This window comes from Triticum aestivum, chromosome 2D, assembly GCF_018294505.1.
Source record: "Triticum aestivum cultivar Chinese Spring chromosome 2D, IWGSC CS RefSeq v2.1, whole genome shotgun sequence".
Taxonomy (NCBI): domain Eukaryota; kingdom Viridiplantae; phylum Streptophyta; class Magnoliopsida; order Poales; family Poaceae; genus Triticum; species Triticum aestivum.
Window position 1 is genome coordinate 74,583,750 of NC_057799.1, and position 11,585 is coordinate 74,595,334.

An 11,585-nucleotide genomic window follows, 5' to 3' on the forward strand; every position below is an offset into this window, starting at 1 on the left:
TCGCCGCCATCCCGTCTCGCATAGTGCCATTCAAGCTTTGGAGCAGTGGGCGCTGGCCATGATAGCCCCTTGCAGAGAGATGGGAAAGGAAAGTTGCGCTTTTCGAAAGAAGTCGTATGGACGAGGGACTTCGGCGAGAGTTAAGGATGATAGGGAAGAGGCTGGGCACCACAGAGGGCACACGTAATGCGTGGGAGGCGGTTGACGGGAGTGGGAAATCAATCGGTCGAGTTGAAACGTTTATCATATTCTTTGGCATATTTCAATTGTTGCATGGGCGTTAATATAAGGCCTTAATATAATTGGGCGAAAATTATTGCCTGCCAATATTGTTCACATTAATTTGGGAGAAAACCACCGCGTATACTTTCAAATTTGAGCACGTTGCGCTCTCCGAAAGAGGTCGTATGGACGAAGGACTCCGGTGAGAGATAAGGACGACAGGGAAGAGCCGTGGGCACCACAGAGGACACGTGTCATGCATGCACGACAGGTGCGGTTGACCGGAGCGAGAAATCAATCGGTCGAATTAAACCGCTTCCCATATTTCTTTGGCATATTTCCAACTGTTGCATGCACGCTAACATAACAGGCAGAAAATTACTGCCTACCAATATTTCCACATTAATTCGGGACAAAACCACCGCGTATCCTTCCAATTCCGAGCACGCAAATTAATTTAATCCTTACCGTGCGCCCCTACAATCGTGAGCTGTGTACACACACGGCGGGCCAAGCCAAGCCCGGGAAGATCACGCTCGGCAGCAATCGGAACGCCAGTCCGGGACGGAGAGGAACCGGAAAGGAAAGCAGCAATCGGGTGCCCGGTAATGCACGCCGATAAATAGGGCGTTCCCGGAGGGCCTCCCCGCAAGAAGAGTCGCGTTCGTGGAGCGGCAGGGTTTGAAATATTTTCCTGGAGATCGAGACGAGAGGCGAGGGCGTGTGCGCCGGCGCAGAGCCTTGTCCCCTTCCCCCTCGTCCCAATCCTGAAAGCTGCGCCCTTGTACGACTAGACAAAGAAGCGGTCCGGTCCGGTGGAGCGAGGCAACGGGAAACTCCGCCTCCCTCCGCGCCACGGCACCGTAGAGAGCGAGAGCGGCCGCCGGCAACTCTACTCCACACGACGCAGGTGCGGTAATATCTGCCAGATTCGTTTGCGTTCGCGTGGCGCGGGTACTGGATTGATCCGTCCGTGGCGCGCGGCGGTTGTTCATTGCCTCTTCTTTTTTTTTCTGCCGTTTCTTGCCGATGAACTGCGGCGGAGGAGGCGGCCGCCGCTGTCCCCGACGGGAGTCGTTCGGAGCCGTGTAAGCCGTTGGAGCTCCGATTTTTCGGGCTCTGTTCTGTTCGTCGTAGACTAGATTGGTTTGGATTTGCACCGCGTCGTCGTTTTAAATCTGTTCGGATCTGACGAAAACGCGAGGTTTGCCGATTTGTGGGTTGGAAGAGCGCGCGCGGTTGTTACAGATTGAATCTGTTATGCTCATGGAGTCATGCATATTTTGCCTTGCCTGGCCTCTTCTCTGCTCTACTTCAGCTTGGTGCTTTGGTTGGTGTGATTCTCGGTATTCCGTTACCGTCTCCCCTTTGCCAACGCCTTGCGTTTCCAATGCTCCTGAACTTTCTTCATGATTCCAAATCTTCTCTTTTGTTGGCTTGTTGTCTCGTGTTCTTGTAAGACAGTTTGTGTGTCACTCACAAAATCCATTTGTTTTGTCCATCCCATTGGCTGTTTGTGCTTATTCCTCTGATTTCTGAAGGTAAGAAGAAGAGATGGTGCACAAGGAGCTTCAGCAGGCATGGTGGTTCGACAGCCACAACCTCGCAAGGACGTCCCCATGGCTCGGCAGCACCCTTTCAGGTTCGCCTCTCGCTCCCTACCCAGCACTCCCCAGTGGTCAGTGGATGTTGTTATTACCATGTGGTTACTCCATGGACGGCCTGAACCTGGATCTTGTTGTTGACCTGTTGTGGTTACTCCATGGACTGATATGACCTCTGCACCGAACCATCTCTCTTACAGAACTGTCCGCCTCTGTTCTGGCCATACTACTTTCCATCTAGAGTTTCACCAACGGTCAATTTCATCTTGGCCAATTCATATCTCTTTTTGATAATGGAAGATTTGCTCCTCCAGCCTCTGTCTGCATCGTAACAGAATTTATTACATATTTAACCCTGAAGAATGATAAGTAAATCATGACAAGTTCACAATATTACTCTAGCACTTTGCATCAAATTTGCGATGACATATGCAATCTTGTGATGCATAGATCCATAATGGCCTGGTAATTCTGCACTTCAGATATTTTTATAGGGATTCTGTACTTCAGATCTTGTTTTTACAGCACGGATCACTTGCCTACTGGATTCAATTTTCCCCTTCACTAATTGTTCCCTTCCTTCCCTTTGATTGCAGAACTGGATGACAAGACCAAGCAAATGCTCAAGCTGATCGACCAAGACGCGGACTCGTTCGCTCAACGCGCTGAAATGTACTACAAGAAGCGCCCCGTCCTGGTGGACATGCTCGGCGACCTGTACCGCACGCACCGCTCGCTTGCCGAGCAGTATGACCTGCTGAAGCATGGCAGCGGCACATGCCGGTCCAAGTTCAATCCATCTCCCTGCACCAAGAGCTGGTCTCCGGGGTCCATGGATGGCAAGGCAACCAAGAGCTGGTCCTCAGGTTCCATGGATGGCAAGACAACAAGAAGTTTTTCCTCCAACTCACTGTGCTCAGACTCCTATGACTCCGAGTCTGAAGTCGATGACCCTGAAGAAGAGCATGATGAGAAGGTGTCTGAAGGCGAAGCAGAGGCAGCGGCAAAGAAGGACCAGCTTGACAAAGAAGCAGAGCTCATGCGCGCGGAGATCAAGAGGCTCAGCGAGCAGAATGCGGAGCTGCAGAAGGTGATCGAGGAGAACAAGGCGGCTCACGAGGCCGAGCTCGCCGCGAAGGACGAGGAGAAGAGGGAGGTCATCAGGCAGCTCGCGTCGTCCATCGACATGGTGAAGCAGGAGAACTACACCCTGCGCGAGCTCCTCAAGAGCCCCAACCCCAAGCACCACCCCGCCGCCGCGGCCCAGCCCCGCGGCTTCGATCTCAGGAAGCTCACCATGGACCTGTTCTCGGCGAAGCTGTTCACGGGACAGCGCAAGCATTCTGGTCCCATGGTCGCTCTGTGAAGGAGTGAGTTTTGGTGATGAAGAGAAGAAATAGCATGATGCAGTCTCTCCGTCTTGACATCCAGATCCATGAGAATTTCTTGTAGCTCATGTGCATATAGGATGGGTTTCTTTTGGACCGTGCCTGGTCCCATCCTTGTTCAGGGTTAGCTAGTAGAGAGAAATTTTAACTATGTTGCTGTTATACTCATGTTTTATGTGTAGTAAGTAGTAGTAGTATAGCCATATGAATGTTTGTATATTATTATTTTTGCTTAACTATATAGTAAAAATATATTATTATTTTTGTCAAGTATCAGCGGTCCTGTGCGATGCTGCCTGCACTAGAACATTTGCTGTTGCTGATACTGCTTTAGAAGTGCCATCATCAAGATTCAGACAGGCTGATGGACGTAAGATGAAACTCTGCACCTGGAATTGGGGTAACCCGTATGATGAATCATGATGAACTCCGGAAAGTATTTCGAAGCACTTTCCTTTTTGGGATTTATTGCAGTCATGCTCATGTTTCAGTTGGATTAACATGCCACTGTGGAAATAGATTAACAATGGTGGGGGGAGGTCGAGGTGAAGGCGGGGAGGCTGTCTTCGGAGCGCCGCCGGCCGTGGATGGTGGAGGTCGGTGATTAGGGTTGGCAGGCGTCATGGGAGCAAGAAGATGACCAGTTGTGGCATGAACCTCGCAGTTGGATGAAGATCTGGCGGGCAAATAATAGTCATATGAATGTTTGTATATGATTGCTTATCTATAGTAAAAATATATTATTATATTTTTTGTTAGGTTCCACTGGTCCACATCAAAATTTGCTCTTGTTGAAACTACTTTAGAAGCTATCAAATTTCCAACGGTTTGATGGAGAGTGAGATGAAACTCTGCAACTACAATTGGGGTAACCCGGGCGGAGCCAGGAATTTGCTCATTGGTATTCACCATAATAAAAATTATGCAATAGTTGATCAATTGTTGGCCTATATCATGGACGACGCTACACGTCGGCCAGGAAATGATTTGATCGAATTTGCCGCCTCCATAGTCGTTGGACGGCGCATATGATAGTCGTTCGTTCTCTACCTTGTGAGCCTCTCGGCAGCGCCCCACCCGTTCGTAGCATAGCTATTGTTGCGCTCATGGGCTTGCAACATGAGCCGAGTTGCACTCCGTCAAAACGTTTTCTACCGTTGCAACGTGACCTATGTTGTGATCACAACAAACTCCCTCTGTTGCAACCCCATCCTTTGCAACATGGCCCATGGTGGGAAGCTCCTTTGCAACATGACGCGAGTTTGCGCAAGCTACGGTAGCGGGCCACCAGCTGTGGTGGCGTCACCGTGGAACCAGGTGTCGAGGATGTCTCACTCGAGGAACTAGTAGACGAGGAGATGACCGCGTTTGGCGGCACAATAGCCGAGCATGCGCGCGAGGTTGCGGTGGTTGTGGAACCAGGTGTCGAGGATGTCTCACTCGAGGAACTAGTAGACGAGGAGATGACCGCGTTTGGCGGCACAATAGCCGAGCATGCGCGCGAGGTTGCGGTGGTTGAGGTTGTCAAGCACCTGCAGCTTGCTGTGAAAATTCACATTTGCCAACGCAGGCGACGTGATCCGCGAATAGGCGCTCCATGGCGGGCCGCTGTCTGGCAGCATGACATGACACACAAACCTGAGGCCGATGTCGCCTATGATGTTGCCAAGGAAGAATTAGTTGTTGCCTTAGCGAGGTCGTCCAACGAGAGCTTCTTGAACAAGGTGTCGATGGATTCGTAAAGAGAGCATGACGGGAAGAGCTCCGATGATATTACGACTGAGCCGAAGATCGTCGTCGTCGTTGCAGAGATCTATCTTGGTTGTCCATGAGGGCCTGCAACATCATCCCTGCAGGATCTGCAGGTCCAGCTTCCGCCACCGTCCCTTGCCCTGACCGATCTGCAACAAACCATGTGTTGCATTTGAAAGGGTTGCAACAAAGCCCATGTGCAAAGCTGGACTATAGGTATGGGATGTTGTGGGCCGTCCGATCAAAATTTGATTAGTAGCGGAGACGACTGGCGCGTGCATCATAATTAGTCAGGTGACCGCTAGTCTTTCCCTAATTAAATACTCCCTCCGTTCCTAAATATAAGTCTTTTTAGACATTTCAAATGGACTACAATATACGAATGTGTATGTAGACATATTTTAGAGTGTAGGAGATCTAAGAGTGTAGATTCACTCATTTTGCTCCGTATGTAGTCACTTTTTGGAATCTCTAAAAATACTTATATTTGGGAATGGAGGGAGTATATTATATTATATACCCATACCGGAATTTTGAAGATGGACTAAAAGGCGACATGTTCAACAATTAGCTGTAGCGGAGATGCGTATATTGAGATGGATGTGTGGCCACAAAAGAATGGATCAAGTCCGAAATGATGATATTCGTGAGAGAGTTGGATTAGTATCGATTGAAGAAAAGTTTGTCCAACATCGCCGAGATGGTTTGGATATATACAACAAAGCCTCTAGAATCTCCAAAGCATAACAGACGACTAAAGCGGGCTGATAATGTCAAGAGAGGTCGGGTTAGGCCAAACTTGACATGGCAGAAGTCCATAAAGAGAAGTCTGAAGTATTGAAATATCACCAAAGAACTAGCCATAGACAGGGGAGCGTGGAAGTGAGCTATCCACATGCCAGAATCATGAGTTGGTTTCGAGATTTTATAGATTTTAGCTCTAGCCTACCCTACAACTTGTTTGGAACTACCTATACCGGATTTTTGGGGCCAGATTTAGGGTAACTCCAAGTCCGTGGACAACGAGCCGGACGGAAGCCATCCAACCGTAGCCATCAAATATCTAACCCATTTCAAACGAACCGAACACAAGCACATATGGCTTTTAAGCTAAACTAACAAAATTTAAGCAAGTTCGACCTAAACTTAAACTAAAATAAACTAGGAACTAGGCCAAGTACCGGACGATGAGCTCGTAGGCATTGCCTTCAAGGTCACTGGCACCTCCGTCATTGTCTGCGTCATCGTGGAGGAAGGTCCGCCAGGCGTCGCAACATCCCCACCAGGCCACTGCGACGCAGACGCTGAACCGCAGCATCCGCGGCTTGGAGGCGGAGGCACGCTTGGTCTTTGTTAGCCCCCACATGGAGGAACTGGGTTTTGAGCTGGGGACAGGCGTCTGAGTCGACGAAGGTGTTGGGCTGGTCGAGGGTCCAAGCCTCCGTGAGCACCCAGGTTGGCGTCGTCTGGCTCCTCGCAAACACCACCTTGCGCCGAGCGTTGTGGCGCTCTCGGTGGCAATCCTCCGCCTCGGCTTTGCACTTGGAGAACGAGACTTCTCGACGTCGAACTTCTTTCCTATCGCGATGGCCGACGGTGTAGGTGTGGTGGTGTGCGGCGGCTTTGGGAGAGGAGTGGGGAGGATTGGTTTACATCGAAGGCCGACTAACTTTAAATATCGATGATATGTGGAGTAGTGAAGCTTCAATGCGGGCAACTAGAGTGGGATTTCCGATAGCCACGCCGCCGTGGAAATGCGGGTTAGCTGCTGGATAAAACAGAGTGGATGTGTGACACGAAGTGTTCTAGGACAGACCCTGGCGTGGATTTTTGTTGATGTGTCCGGGGTATTGGAGTCTGACGTGGCGGGCGCTTGCATTCCTCAAATCTTCTCCGATTTGAAGCTGGTTTGTGAGATTTCAAATACGGGATGATTTTCTAAGCCGTGTTGGATGGCTAAAAATATCCGGAGTGTCTTGCAATTGTTTTGGTGATCCGTGTTGAAGACGCCTTGGGCCCTGCCTCCCCTGCCCATACGACGCATCGCGATGAACTCCGAAAAGTATCTCAAAGCACTTTTCTTTCCGTGTGTTCTTGGAGTAGCTCGGTTCGATTAGCATGCCACCACGGCGACAGATTAAGGTGGTGTTTGGTTCTCTAGTTTTAGGACTTTTTCTAGTTCCTAAGACTTAAAAAAAAACTCTCAAAGAGATGCTTCTAAGAACTTTTAGCAAAAAGTTTCAAAACAGTCTCATCCTTTTTGGTTTGTTAGGGACTTTTTCTAGTCCCAACACAAAAAAGTCCATAAAACCAAACACCACTAACAACATCATTACCCCAATGTCCTTTCGCTGCCGCAGATTATCAGCACCGGGCACCTGCGCGTGGATTGCACGCGCACCCGTTTCAAAAGTTGAGAAACTGGAGCGGGGCATCGAGGAGCACACATCGGTCAGAGGTCAGACGCAGATGCACAGTTATCCAAAGATGCGTGGACTACACGCGCACCATTTCCAAAAATATTCTCCAACTGTTTTTTTTCACTACTGCTGCCGAGAAGTGCGTGTGCTCTCAGCGTAGCAAAAAGTCGAGGTTATCTCCCTTGATCTCAAGACAGTCACAAAAATTAGAGTGCGGCGTTTCGGTGCCCACATTCATTTGCACCCGGTCAAAAAATCATAAACAATTAAAAATATCAAAAAAAATTGCGAAGTAAAAATATCAATTTTTTTGCATGGTCCGCCCCAAATTTCAGATCATTTAGACATTTTTGCCGAGAGCTGCTCAGATAACCAAATGGTGTGAAAATTGAAACTCACGCATCAAATTATCTACCACATAATTTTTTTCGATTTTTGAATTTTTCTTGCACTTGTTTTAATTTTTTTCGTCGGCGCGGATGGAGCTGAGCCTCGGCTCGGAAGTATCGCAAAAATTAGTCATTTTTCCTTCAGAATAGTAAAAAGAAAAAGAAAAAGAAACAAGAGGGGGGTAGGTGAAGGAAAGCAGCCAGCGCGTCAGTCCACCACCACCTCTGCCACCGGCTCTGCTGTATTTAAGCTAGCCGCCGGCCCTCGGTTCGCGAGTCTTCTGCAGAGCATCATCCCATCCCCCAAGTCATAAACCCAAGTCGGACTCGCCTTCCTCCTCCCCAACTACTCCTCTCCTCCGCGCATCGCATCGCACCGGGGGTCACCTGAGGTAGGTACCGCCCGGATCCCCGCCTCCAGAAATCTAGGTCTGCGAAATTCGTTCTCTCGATCTGCAGCCACGACCTCGCCGGAGTAGTTTTGGCCCGGATCTGTAGCCGATGCGTCTTGTTCGGTGTTAGATTCGGCCGCGGTCTCGTCCGGTCCCGATCCGTGCTTGTGCTTGCGCAGTTATGTGCTCGTGCGTGGTCGTCGGTTGGTCGCCGACGGATCACTGCCGAGTGTCCCTGTAGTTTATGTTGGAGGATGCGGTGATTTTGGGTGTGGGATTTGCTCTGGGTTCGGTCGGGGTTTAGATGGGCTGATGCAGTAGACTGTTCTGTGCATCTCAATTACAACTTGTTTATTTCGTCCCCGTGCAGTGTCATGTTAATTTTGTTTCATCCTACTGTCATGTCCAGCGGTTTTGTTTCTGTTGCTGAACTTAAATAACATTGCTAGGATGGAGTACAAGTTACTGTAAGTGTTTGCGTCGTTTAAGTTGGAGGATGCAGCGATTTGGGATTTGGAAATGCCCCGGATTTGGGGTCTAGATGGTCTGGGGCAGCTGAATGCCATGTTACCGTGTCATGTTAGTTTTGTTGCATCCTGATGTCATGTTTAGTTGTTCTCTGTTACTGACCTTGAGAAATTACATAGCTAGCCCACGATTTTGAGTGGTAAATGGTGATTTGATGCTTGTGGTGTCTCATATGGTGTGTGGGCGAAGCAAGGCCTGTATTATTGTTGTATCTAGCTTAAATCTGGAACTGGGCTTTACTAATTACCAAGATTTATGATATGTTTGTGCTGAAACACTGCTGGGTGATTTGCAATGTCCTGTTACTTCATTCCAGTGATTATTCACTTCTGGGGCTTGATTGCAGATCACATACACAATGGTGAAGGCTGTGGCTGTGCTTACCGGCAGTGAGGGTGTCAAGGGCACCATCTTCTTCACCCAGGAGGGAGATGGTAATTATGCAAACATGCTTTGAGAGCCTCTGTATTCTGGCCGTGTATTTTCGTTTGATGTAAATTGGTTGGTTGTTGTTTAGGCCCGACCACCGTGACGGGAAGCGTCACTGGACTCAAGGAAGGGCTCCACGGCTTCCACGTGCACGCTCTTGGTGACACCACCAACGGCTGCATGTCAACTGGTACCTACATTTCCGTTCCCCTTCCAGCACAGACGAAATGGACTGTGCTTACTGGTGTGATCGATTTCTCTTGTAGGACCACACTTCAACCCTGCTGGTCATGTGCATGGGGCACCAGAAGATGAAATCCGCCATGCTGGTGATCTTGGAAATGTGACAGCTGGAGCGGATGGTACTTCATTTATACCCTTCTTGCCTCACTTAGATTCCTTTATGTTGGAGATAGATTTTTTGCTTTGTTTCCAAATCAGGTAGCATTGTGTGTAATGCATAGCCTCACTGACAGTTCACTTCTTGTCTCCCAGGTGTTGCTAACATCAATGTTACTGACTGCCATGTAAGCAATATTTGTTCTCTCTATAAACATATTACATTGTCCTTTTTCTTGATATTGTGTTTCAGCACAGTTCATTTGACACTGATCACAATTTTGAATGGCAGATCCCCCTTACTGGACCAAATTCAATTGTTGGCCGTGCTGTTGTCGTCCACGGTGACGCTGATGATCTTGGCAAGGGTAATGCTTTGGAAACATTTGAATCATACATTTATCTGTCTTCCTGTGCATGCTTGTTTGTCAAAGTGGAATGAAGTTGTTTTTGCAGAATTCCTAAAATAGTTATGTGCTTGTATGTTTTATATGTTTAGAATGGATCATAATCATGAATTCATGTTGTATGACTAAGTTTGAAGAGCCTGGGATTGTGAACTTTAGTCTACTTTTAGATAAACCTGTTGCTTTCAATTCATAGCTAGAGGTTAATATCAAAGGAGTACTGTGTGACTAACTGTCCTTATGGAATATTGAGCTGGGGGTGTGTTTTCTTGCTTTTCTCTAATTTCCACATTTATATCTTAAAATCGGTATAATAAAACTAATGTTCAATTTTGGCTTGCTTGTCTTATATGATACATAAATTTATACTCTTATCACATGTCTATAGGGAAAAATGCACAATTTATGATATGCTCAGTATCACCTGAATATTTGCTTGGCTTAGTCGATGCTTGTGTTGCTTTGGCGTATGCTTATAAGATGAGAACTTCCACCTGAATGTCCAGATTAGTTTGATTTGGCATATCCAGACTGTATTGTGTAGCCATGGTGCCCTCAGTTCACAGATCTGTTAGTTTTATTCAAGAAACTGACCCAATCTATGATGTGATGCTACAGTAACATGGCAGTATTGTTTTGCTTCATGTTTTTCTAACTCAAAAATACAGCGTGTTACCTTCACAGAAGAGACTCTTATGTTGAAGTTGCACAAAGGTTTTTTCTATTTGCATATTTTTCTCTTTCTGTTCACTGTATTGTTTAGAGCATTCAGTTGTGCATGTGTGTTTTAAGATCATCTGATATTAGCTAGCCAATCTTCCAGTGCCTGCTTGTCTATCTGTAAATTCTCCTGCTTGCTACATAAAAACCCAGAAGCTGCTCATTCTATTCAGAACATAGCCTGTTTGACATTGATTTGGATAGAGGCATGAAGCGCACATGTAACCATTACTGTCCGTGCTGTATTTCAGGTGGACATGAGCTTAGCAAGAGCACTGGAAACGCTGGTGCGCGTGTTGCTTGCGGTAAGTTAAAATTTTCTTTGGTAATGTTTTTTGGTTGCTCCAATCTGGTCCTAGTTGCCTATCTGTTTTCTTTTTGCCCAACTGTTGTTTGCTATTTTCTTGTAGTAGCATCTAGTGGATTCATAGAAACCCTGCGCATCTCTTCTGTTCTGATGATTTTCGTTTCCTTGTTTCCAGGAATCATCGGGCTCCAGGGCTAAGATGTCATCTCCACCGGCCAACGTCGTACAGATCTGGGAACCTTTTCAGAATGCAGATTTGCAATCTCTATTCTAAATAAGCACATGATCTTTGATCACTTGTTAGTGTGCACCATTCGTGTGAATTCCTATGTGCTACTCTGAACTTTATCACTGTCATTTGGCTTTCGAGTTGCGTGACTGGAACGGTTCTGTCATGTGCTTGTGGATCTGTTGTTCTTTAAGCCGCTACCAGCTCTGGACATATTTACAGAAAACGAGAGAGATTTCAGATTTCATCATATATCTTGTAGAGCTACAATCATCTTGCAACACCACATCCGTGCATCTGGATACGCTCCATGTGTTCCGGTGATGCTTTTTTGTCGGTCTTGGGCAGCTACTTTTATCTGTTTGGAATGGTCGACGCAAAGTGAAACTAAACAGACGTAGATCCTACACGGTGGCACTTGCTCTTACAGAGTAAGGCTGTCCCCGGTCTCCTTTGCTG

At 47.5% G+C, this 11,585-nt stretch overlaps 2 protein-coding genes across 5 annotated transcripts; both read left to right on the plus strand.

Annotated features, from left to right (window-relative positions):
- The first annotated feature begins 794 nt into the window (after positions 1-794).
- LOC123051670 (protein NETWORKED 3A) lies at positions 795-3,484 on the plus strand. Of its 3 annotated transcripts, none has more exons than XM_044474632.1 (3): positions 795-1,310; positions 1,764-1,864; positions 2,423-3,484. In XM_044474632.1, exons 2-3 carry the CDS (start codon positions 1,777-1,779, stop codon positions 3,190-3,192), a joined length of 858 nt encoding a protein of 285 aa, XP_044330567.1. In that variant the 5' UTR covers positions 795-1,310; positions 1,764-1,776; the 3' UTR covers positions 3,193-3,484. The 3 variants fall into 3 exon arrangements, with proteins under 3 accessions (XP_044330567.1, XP_044330566.1, XP_044330568.1); XM_044474631.1 differs by having other exon boundaries at positions 819-1,132; XM_044474633.1 differs by lacking the exon at positions 795-1,310 and adding an exon at positions 1,317-1,677.
- A 4,478-nt stretch (positions 3,485-7,962) lies between these two features.
- Positions 7,963-11,376, plus strand: LOC123051671 (superoxide dismutase [Cu-Zn] 4A). Of its 2 annotated transcripts, none has more exons than XM_044474634.1 (8): positions 7,963-8,167; positions 9,042-9,129; positions 9,213-9,314; positions 9,391-9,486; positions 9,620-9,651; positions 9,756-9,831; positions 10,842-10,895; positions 11,073-11,376. In XM_044474634.1, the coding sequence occupies exons 2-8, from the start codon at positions 9,054-9,056 to the stop codon at positions 11,093-11,095; spliced, it is 459 nt and encodes a 152-aa protein (XP_044330569.1). In that variant the 5' UTR covers positions 7,963-8,167; positions 9,042-9,053; the 3' UTR covers positions 11,096-11,376. The 2 variants fall into 2 exon arrangements, with proteins under 2 accessions (XP_044330569.1, XP_044330570.1); XM_044474635.1 differs by having other exon boundaries at positions 7,970-8,171.
- Positions 11,377-11,585: the final 209 nt, after the last annotated feature.

Bases quoted from the DNA above. Each gene is read 5' to 3' on its own strand.
- LOC123051670 (XM_044474632.1), top strand. From the start codon at position 1,777: ATGGTGCACAAGGAGCTTCAGCAGGCATGGTGGTTCGACAGCCACAAC. The intron at 1,865-2,422 runs GTTCGCCTCTCG...CTTTGATTGCAG, and splicing joins GCTCGGCAGCACCCTTTCAG to AACTGGATGACAAGACCAAG.
- LOC123051671 (XM_044474634.1), top strand. From the start codon at position 9,054: ATGGTGAAGGCTGTGGCTGTGCTTACCGGCAGTGAGGGTGTCAAGGGC. The intron at 9,315-9,390 runs GTACCTACATTT...TTTCTCTTGTAG, and splicing joins CAACGGCTGCATGTCAACTG to GACCACACTTCAACCCTGCT. The intron at 10,896-11,072 runs GTAAGTTAAAAT...CCTTGTTTCCAG, and splicing joins TGGTGCGCGTGTTGCTTGCG to GAATCATCGGGCTCCAGGGC.